The 9,914-nt window shown below is 40.9% G+C and overlaps 1 protein-coding gene across 2 annotated transcripts in view; it reads left to right on the forward strand.

Moving 5' to 3' along the window:
* The window catches only part of rap1gds1 (RAP1, GTP-GDP dissociation stimulator 1), a 39,449-nt gene that overhangs the window by 15,865 nt on the left and 13,670 nt on the right, over window positions 1-9,914 (forward strand). Inside the window, exons 5-6 of one of the 2 annotated variants that reach the window (XM_017427054.3) lie at window positions 3,143-3,289; window positions 9,442-9,570. In XM_017427054.3, coding sequence (XP_017282543.1) covers window positions 3,143-3,289; window positions 9,442-9,570 — 276 coding nt within the window. The remainder of the gene's footprint in view (window positions 1-3,142; window positions 3,290-9,441; window positions 9,571-9,914) is intronic. The other variant, XM_017427055.3, reaches the window with a different exon arrangement.

Below are 9,914 nucleotides of genomic sequence, written 5' to 3' on the forward strand. Positions count from 1 at the left end.
CCAGCCACTATGGCTGGTGGACAAAATTTTTAATTTCCACCCCTGGATGGTACACATGATTTTTCTGGTGTTCGTATCTTATAGGAAGTGCAAATGGGCAAGGGCTCAATGCGATTGGTCAACTTTGCGGAAACGTTGTAGCGGTTGGTCAGAATTTCAAGTCTGAGCCAAATTTGCGGAGATTTGTTGAATTTGCGTTAATTAGTTGTGATCGCAGCCTCCTGGAGGGACTGAGGGTGTCGCTGAGAACTGAAACGTCTCACTCTGTTACAAAGAAAGTGAGAGAGAGAACTGATACGCTTTCTATTGTGTAATCAGTGTGATACCCACATATTCATTAATACCTGGGTACGTGCCAAGAGAGGAACTGCGGCTCTGTATGAGGCGGTCCGTTCTGGAAAAGAAATATGTGAGGGTAGTGCAGGACGTGTTCAAGGACAGGGAGACGTTAGGAGTGACAGATGGGCAGGAGTGGGGTTACATCAGGGATCGGCTCTGTTTGCAGTGATGATGGACAAGTTGACAGATGAGGTCAGGCAGGAGAGTCCCTGTGGGGAGGATATTTGTGATGTGCTGTGAGAGGAGGGTGCAGGTGGAGGAGAGCCTGGAGAGGTGGAGGTAGTGTGCTCCGGAGAGAAGAAGAATGAACGGCAGAGGAGAATCTGTTGGTGTTTTTTCCTCTTGTATGTCTGGGTTTTTCTGGGTACTCCAGTTTCCACCCACCAGAAATGTGTGTTAGGTTATTTAGAGATTCTAATGTGGTACTGTGTGTGTGTGTGTGTGCATGGTTGTCGGCTGTCTGAGGTGTGCCCCACCTCTCATTTGTTGATCACTGGAAACTGTACAAACTCTTAATATTGATTTAGTTTTACTTATTTGAATATGTTTTTTTCTTTTCTTTTGCATACAGTGGCCTGAAGGTATTCAGAACCCCTTCACCTTTTGCAGTTTTATGTTGCAGCTGGTGCTGCAGCCGTTGACATTATTTTTTTCCCCTCAATACTCCATCATGTAGAAGTAGACCAGTTTTTTAGACCAGAGTTTTTCTACGTCTGATGTTGATTTAGAAATCAGGGCAGCCAATAGCTGAAATGCAACACTGATTATTTTGTTTTAGTATTATTATTTCGGTTGGCCAAAATGTATTCTTCATTTAACAAAATATCAGTATCAGATTAAACTTGGCCAGGTTTTATCCGTATATCTTTGTCATTTTGATAAGAAAAAGCAACATTTTATACAACTTTGTAAACTTATTGAGAAGAAAAAACTGAAATATCTCCATCCCAGAAGTATTCAGACCCGTTACTGAGCTGAATCATCTTTGGCAGCAGTTCCAGCCTCGAGTTTTAAAACACCAAATCATCTCGTCTCAGTCTGGTTGGGTGAGACCGTTGGTGGAGACACATTCATGTCTCTCCAGAGAAGTCTAATAGAGTTCAGGTCAGAGCTCTGGGTGCTCCACTCTGGGACATTCACAGTGCTGTCCCTTCCTGTGTGTCTTCTCGTCTGTACTTTGCTCCATTCAGCTCCTTTCACCCCAACGCTGACCAGTCTCCCCGTCCCTGCTGCTGAAAAATCACCCCCACAGGCTGATGCTGCCACCACCATACTTCCCTGTGGGGATGGTGTTATGCAGGTGTTGAGTGCTGCCTGGTTTCTTTCAGACGGGACAATTAGACTTTAGATGAAACAATTTAATCTTGTTCCTCACAGTCTGAGTCCTTCAAGCAGCTTTCAGGTGTTTCACTCTGAGGAGACGCTTCCATGGAGACGCTCTGCCATAAAGTCCAGATCCATGGAGGCCTACAGGTCTGCTTGTCCTTCTGGATCTCAGTCCCATCAGGATCTCTGAAGCTCAGGTTCTTGGTCTCCTCTCTCCTTTTTCTTGGATTGTTCAGTGTGGAGACCAGCTCTTAGAAGAGTCCCGGTTCTGCTGCTGTTCTTCCATCTGAGAGTCCTGGAGGCCTCTGAGCTCCTGGGCTCCTTCGGTTCAGTACAAGTGTTTCTGTAGCTTTCCTCAGATCTGTCTCTGAGCTCTGCAGCTCCTTTGTCTCATGCTTTGTCCAGATCAGGTCTAATCAGTTTATCTGACAACAGGTGGACTCTGACTGAGGTGTAGAAACATCTCAGCAGCAGTGAAGAGAAATGAGAAGCACCTGAGCTAAACTTCAAGTCTTGATTAGCAAAATGTCTGAATACTTATAGAAATGTGATATTTCAGTTTTTTATTTAATGAAATTTACAAAATTGTATGAAATTTTCTTTTTACCTTGTTTTTGTGATGAGGTACTGAGTGTGGAGTAATAAAAAAACAATTGAACAAAACAAAAAAAGAAAAGAAAAAACCAGCAAAAAGTGAAGGAGATCCAAATACTGTTATGTAAATTTGTAGTGGTTTAAGACTTTTGCACAGTATTAGACTTCATTTGAATTAGTTTAATTCAGTATTGTGACTGTTTACTCCCTTGTTTTGTTTAGTTCTTTCTTTTAAGTTTCACTGATTTGTAAGGTATCAACATCTGTGTCGCGGCCTTCTAGTTTCCAACAAAACTTTCCAGATAAGGCCGTGGGTGGCAACAGGTGGTTTTGATTTTGCACGCACTTCCAACTGGCTTGCTTAAAAAATGTTTATTTCCAGCAATAAAAAAGAAATATGGGTAAAACAATAACTAAAATTCTCTTATAATTTAGATGAAATGAAAATTAACTTAGGTTGATTCTACCAGCTCAAAAAGTGGTCAAAAAATCATTTCACAAAAACCTCCCGTCCTCACACCTGACATTTGTCAAACAAAAAGCCTCCCACACCACACCCACCAGTGTGCTCTTAATCACCCACTAATGGGAGGGTCCAAAATTTACAAAAATAATCTAAACAATTCCAAATATAAAAATTAATTACAGATCGTGATTCCAAAACTAACTAAAGCATATTCTAACTGCCCAAATTAAGACATTAAATTAATAGAACTTGTGATTTACAAAAGGTTAAATATAAATGGCCACAACAATCTGATTTAAGATTATTTTCTCCTATATATATATATATATATATATATTTTTAGAATGTGTTTATTTTGCCTGACCTTTTTCCTTTGTTTTGTGTTTGATTTTCTGTCCCGGCCTCTTTGTTTTTCAGATGAGGGCAGGAGTGCAGTTCACCTGGCAGGAGGGGCTCAAATAGTAGCTGAACTCATTAAATCCCTCTCCCAAAATACTGATCCGGAAAATGAGAAGCTCTTGACTGTCTTTTGTGGCATGCTGGTGAACTATAGCAATGATAATGGTAATAACCATCCTCCCCGAGACTCCATGTTAACTCATCTCGACTAATCAGCGGGTTGTCTCTTTTTTATGCACAGACTGTGGGAGTGGATTCTCTGGTGTAGACTGATCTCTTTCTTTCTGTCACATTCACTTGCTTTTTTAACTTCACCCTTGAGGTAATCTGACATTTTAAATATTTGCTTTCACCCTGGCAGTGCCTTCCTTCCAACCCTTTGATTCGCGACTCTGCTGCTAGATCCTAATCGTCAGTCATGTGATGCTTGTAGCTTTTTAGCTAATTTGTGGAGCGTCAGTCTGGTGTTCGGTCTCCATCATGTACACCTAAATATCACAGTTGGTTTAGATTCCTGTTAGGCCTGTAGGTTCCTCGTAGCTTCATCTTTATTTGTTTTAACCAGAACCAACAGATTATTGTAATTTGTCCAAGATTCACATGATTCATAGTTTTCAAAATTTGCATCTCTGGAGATGGCAAAAAGTGCCAGATCTTAGAAACCAAAATGGCAGTCCATATTTACTTGAATGTGTCATTAAATTCTACATGGCTTGCACTTGTATAGCGCTTTATCTAGTCCAAGGACCCCAAAGTGCTTCACACTACAATCATTCACCCATTCATCCACTGATGGTGGTGAGCTACACTGTAGCCACAGCTGCCCTGGGGCAGACTGACAGAAGTGAGGCTGCCAACACACCGGCACCACCGAGCCCTCTGACCAGTAGGCAAGGCAGGCTCAAGGACACAATGGCTGAAACGGACGGAGCGGGTTTGAACTGGCAACCTTCCGGTTACAGGATGAACCCCTACCTCCCGAACCACTGCCGCCCCACAAAATTATTGGCATTTCATTATATTGAAGAGACTTGTGCTGTGGTTCATCAAGATTAGTGTTTTTTATCCATCAGTTTTGACCATCCAAGTCAGTGGGCGGGGCTAACGCTAATCCCATCAGGACCATCGCTTGGATCTTTCAAAATGTGATGGTTCCACTTATGGATGTTTTCTAAGAGCTCTGTCGTAACTTTAGACTGAGCAGAGACACCCAAAGTAGCAGCTAAACCCTTTGTTGGCATGGAAACGGCTTATTGAAACAAATCTAACGATAAATACAGCCAGCTAATGAGTCAGAGTGTTTACCGTCTTGATTTGCTGTTCAGTGTCCATGTTTTGAATAAGCCATCCTCAAATTGAACTGTGGTGTACAGTATTACCACTGACATCAATAAAGATGGACGAAGCCATTCCATTAACTTCCATTGCCCAAAATGGCTGGTTTATGGGTGCTGCCATGTTGTACATTAGGAGCCAGACTCTGTGAACTAAACACAACAAATGAGGATTATTTAGCCAAGGCTGATGCATCATGGAACAAAGTGAATTAAACAATAAATACATAGATAATGGGTCAAACAAAAGGTTCAAAGTGTTTTAGTAACATGACAGAACTAAAATGTTCCATTTATAGTTTTTTCTTTGTCTTATTTTTAGAAACTGGTCTACCAGCATATTTGCTTTCCAGCTGAAACCCCAATCCAAAGACATGTTGTTATATTTCCATCATTTCTTCCGGTCAGATCCGGTTCTGCTTGTTCTTCTGTTGTTTGTCCTGCCTCTTCTGCTGCATCAGTTACAAACACCCCAACATGAACGATTTTTGGGTTCTAACTAAAGGTAGACCAATTAATTGGCCAAACGGTTTAATTGGCTGATATTTGCCACTTCTGAAAATTCTGTCCAAGGGTTGTTAAGTACATGTTTATTTAGGTTAACCAGGTGTTATATATTTGTTAAATGGTAAATACATTTTGATCAGAAATGTATAAAAAATGATGTGGCCTATTGGCCATTGATTACCTCAATTTTGAAAGATTGGCATCATCTATAGGAAAAAACCCCATTGAACTTCTAGTTCTAGCATGTGCTGTGTACTTCTTCTCTTCTGCCCCTGGCAGCTGCTGCTCTACCTGCTATCAGGGCAATAAAAACAGCTACATGATATTAAAGACACTTTAAATCATTTATTCAAAGAAAAGATCATGCATTGATAACAGCAGTTTGTGCAGTCAACAAGCTAGAGTTGGTATCTCTACCCACACACCATGTAGACCTCCGACCAGAACCTGAACGTTGAAGCCAGAATGGGACCAACCTTTCCCTGTTGGCTGGTTCCAGGACACATACTAAGTCCCGCCCCCTCCACGTAAACTAACAGAATATTTGTTTACGTGGAACAAAAACACAGATCAGTTGTTCAAATATGAACATTTCTAATACATTCGGTTGTTGTTAGTTACTTCATGCCTAAAAGGAAGGTCATGTGACGCCATGATTGCATGCGGGGGGAGTAGGCGGGACCTAAAGCTCCCACATCACACTGCTTCCTTCAGCCCCCCTCTTAAACCGTACGTGTCACAGCAGAGATATAATATCGAATGGCAGCAGAGGAAGAGTTTACAGAAAGTGTGTTCGTCACACTTATTTGGGACCAGAGTAAATCTTGCAGCAGAGTTTTAGGGGTGGTACTCAAAGCTTCTTTAGATACTCTGGTGTATCTTATAACTACGGCTGCAGGATATCAGAAAAACATGCCATGTGTGACAATATCCGTTGTGATAAAGCCACATTTTCTTTATTCCTCCCTTTCTCTTCTGTCATCACCATCTGAATGTAATCTATCATTTGGTCCATCATACACTTTAAGTGGTTTTGTGCTGTTTTGTAAAGCTGATAGTATAAACTATAACTGTTAATACATTTTACTTGTTTTATATATTTGTATAAAAAGTTAATTACTGATCTTTTGTGGTGTTGCTGTCCAGCTGCTGTCTTTAAGCTCAGTTAGACAAACTGACTCCTGAGCCCAAATGGAGAAATCCCCTCAAAGTTCCTCCTTATGTTTGATGCTTAAATTTCCACTCAAGGAGGTCCTGTTGTTTTAAAGCATTCACTGAGAGCCTCAACACTGCAGCTCCTGTGTAGACCAAGAGGAAATTTGAGATGTTTGCTTGAAGACATTATGACTATTTAGAAATCATTTTTATTTTCAGTCATTCCTTATATAACTATTCTGTTGCTCATATTAGCAGCAAGCAGATAACTTTTAAGAAATGGCAGGAGGGAAAAAAAAACCCTCATTTGAATCCTGATGTGTTTTCTGTCTGTCGCCATCAGCACTGTTTCTCCACCTCTTCATTAGGCTGCGTTTCAGCCCGTCGCTGAGCAGACAAGGTCGACTGATTGACGGGGCACGCTGCTGATTTGTGAACGTAAAACCTCTTGCCAATACCTAAGAGGATCTCACTGCATAAATCTGTAATGCAGTCATTAACTGTGAGGCAACTGATGGCGCTCGGCTACAGAAAGTAGGCCTGACTGTAGTCATGAAGATTTAAAACACAAAATCAATTATTCATTGGTAAATGTATTCAGAAGCATCTCAGTTGGACAACGTTTTTCATTGACTGTGACTTCTTTGTCATTATAAACTGCCAAGTCATGGTTAAAATACACTTTGAGGTAGCGTACCTCATTTTATTTGAATTCTGCTTCATTCCTGAGGAGTTTACAACTCATTTTCCAATATGTTTTAGGAAAATCTTGAGGTCATATTTTCAAGGCATTTTTCTGCAGCTGATTTTGTTCTAAGGAATTAATAAAATGAAGCTGCTTTATGTAACTGAACCCTACTTTCTGCTTGGTGAACTGCTCCTCTGGAGCGCAGCAATACCTTTCGAGGTAGATCGACGACAACCTCACCACAACCTAAAGAACCAGCCTGAACGTGATGGTCTTTGCAGGGTCTTGGTGAGGTCTTCAGGGCCGTATTAAGACTGCAGTAAGGTTGTAGTGGTTTATTGTTAAGGTGGCAGCGTATTGGCGCCTGTGTCCTTGGTCGCCAAGAGTTTGAAGCAGGACTGGCCACGCTGGCCTCATCCCGAAGCTACGACTGTGATTGTGACAAAGTCATGGAAACAACCTAGTGCAGACGTCATACCTGTGGCTGTAGCATCCTGCCAGCCAGGCGTGATCTCCTAGTGTCTTAGCTGCATCCCACGCTGTCCAAGGGAGTTGTAGGCGTATGTGGTAGTATTGTTGTGGAAATGTGCTGCAGTGACACAGAGAGACGCAGAAAACAGCAGAAAAAACTGTTTATTGACTGTTAAGAGCATAAACGAATCATGATTGCCTTTTTACTAGTGGAGGTTTTCCAAATTTGTCACGATCCAGTGTAGTAAACATCCTTGATGCATAAATGAACGTGAATATTTAATAACAATGTATGGTGGGGAATTGGCACTAGCTCTGGTTTATGCATTGGAATCTGGGACAGACAAAGTACTGTGGTTTATTACAAAAAGGGGATATTTACAACTTTTTGAATTATGAATGGAAATGGTTCCAGTAATTCTCTGGTAAAAGGGGTGATCCAAGGGTGAGACATAAAATACTGTCAGGCCGAAAATATTAGTTTATATTGCTTAGATTACTGTGGATGAAGAGGAATGGTACGTTCTTAAAGATGACTTATTTCTTAAATTTGAATAAAAAGCTTTCCTTCAAATAAAGAAAATTTACAGTACAGTTGAGCATGAAGTTTACCTGTTAATAACAGTTCCTAATTGTTTCTGACACCAATATCATCACCATTATAGCAAGACCTGACCGTTTGAAGAGTCCTTCCCACTGACTTGTGCGGACGTTGAGCCACGCCGTCACACGTTTCACTGCCGGGATGAGTCCTGGGACTGGGTGATGGTTTGGTGATGGCTGGTTTTGGTTGGAACCACCAGAATCGGTGGACTGTTGTGGCATTCAGCAGCTGTTCAGTATTAAGATGACTCCTAATAAGTGTTATTATCTGCTTACACAGAGCCAGGTGGAGGAAAACACCTAAACAGGCTTGATGCTAACGTTCAGAGTTGCTGAGTGTGCAGATTGTAGTTATTATAGCAACACGACTACGGCACTAAGCTGGTAGTGATTGTTGGCTTTGGGCTCTTGTTACTGGTTGGATTTCACGATATGCAGCTTTGCTCTGCTCTCGTTGTGGTGTAATCCTATTTGTTCCTCTTGTGGGAATACAAAGAAGAGATTATAATCGATAAGACGAGTACGTCAATAAAAAAAAAAGCCTAGCAGACATTTTCTGGTGTCTGGTTTAATTAGCTGCAAGCATTTAAAATTAATTGGAAACGTTGTTCCTTCCTTTGTGTTGAGTTGGGGGTGTTGTCAGTAAGTGAGCCCTGAAACCAAATATACCTGATCTTGTAAGTAAGAGGATATCTGTTCGCTCCAAGAAGAAAAGGTATTTTATATCAGGTTTATCTTCTCATGAAGAGCTCGTCTTGTGTTCTTTACAGCATCTTTATTTTTGCTCCGTAACTATCTGAGAGGATCACAGTCTGGATGCTTCTTTCTTTCTGTTCTGCTTTGTTGTTTTTTCCTCTCAGGGTTCCTGATTCTGATTAACTCTTGCTGAATGAAAACGACATTAAAACAGTTTCTTTTTGCTTGCCTCCTCGCTTCCAACACCTGTTGGCATTAAGTGGAAGTCACAGTGCTTGTTCCTTTCTTTTACGGGGTTGGGATTTTAAAAAATTGATTTACAGCAGCTTCAGAAAGTATTCAGACCCTTCCTCGCTTTCTGCAACTGATCTCCGTTGTTTATTGTTTAAATTATTTTTGTTCTCAATAATAGGCTGTAAGTAAAATAGTGAAGGAGTGAATATTTTCTGAAACCTCTGGAGTTTATCTAACTTCACAGTGCAGCTTCTTACTTTGATTATTTCAGATTTCAGTCCAAATCTTCCCAAATAAAATAAAAAAACTAATGTTTTTTGTGTGATTTCAAACAACCTGCCATGATTGTTCCTGTTTCACCAAAGTATGAGAACCAAATAGGAAGTAAATGTGCAGATTGTTTCTGTTGGGTCACGTTCTGCTGGGCTGTGCTGCGTTGGACTGTGGTTAAATCTGCTCTTCACAGAGAAAGACACAGCCTAATGAAATATATATTATAACCGATCAGTAAAGATCTGATCTGTGTGTTAATATTTAGCTACAGCATCTCAGCTGTGTCATATAAACTCCTCTAAGGAGCTGTTCTGTATTTTTTTACTTGTGTTTTTCTGTTGCTGTTGTTTCTGTAGACTCCTTACAAGCCCAGCTGATTAACATGGGCGTGATCCCCACTCTGGTGAAGCTGCTGGGCATCCATTCCCACAACACCGCCCTGACTGAGATGTGTCTAATTGCCTTTGGGAACTTGGCAGAGCTCGGTAAGTATTGTTTGTTTCGCTAAGCCGACAGTGTTCCATCTAAAGTGGAACATCTTACTTTTTCTTATTGTTTACAGTTATCAACACCGGTTTTAAAGTCCCTACACTGGCTCCCTGTAGCTCAAAGAATAGACTTTAAAATACTGTTGTTAGTTTATAAATCACTGAACGGTTTAGCACCACAATACATTAAAGATCTGTTATCGCTGTACCAAACGTCTAGACCCCTCAGATCTTCTGGTTCTGGACTGCTCTGCATCCCCAGAACCAGAACCAAACGAGGAGAAGCAGCTTTCAGTTTCTATGCACCACAAATTTGGAACAAACTTCCAGAAAACTGTAAA

Source organism: Kryptolebias marmoratus, linkage group LG7 (genome assembly GCF_001649575.2).
Source record: "Kryptolebias marmoratus isolate JLee-2015 linkage group LG7, ASM164957v2, whole genome shotgun sequence".
NCBI classification, from domain to species: domain Eukaryota; kingdom Metazoa; phylum Chordata; class Actinopteri; order Cyprinodontiformes; family Rivulidae; genus Kryptolebias; species Kryptolebias marmoratus.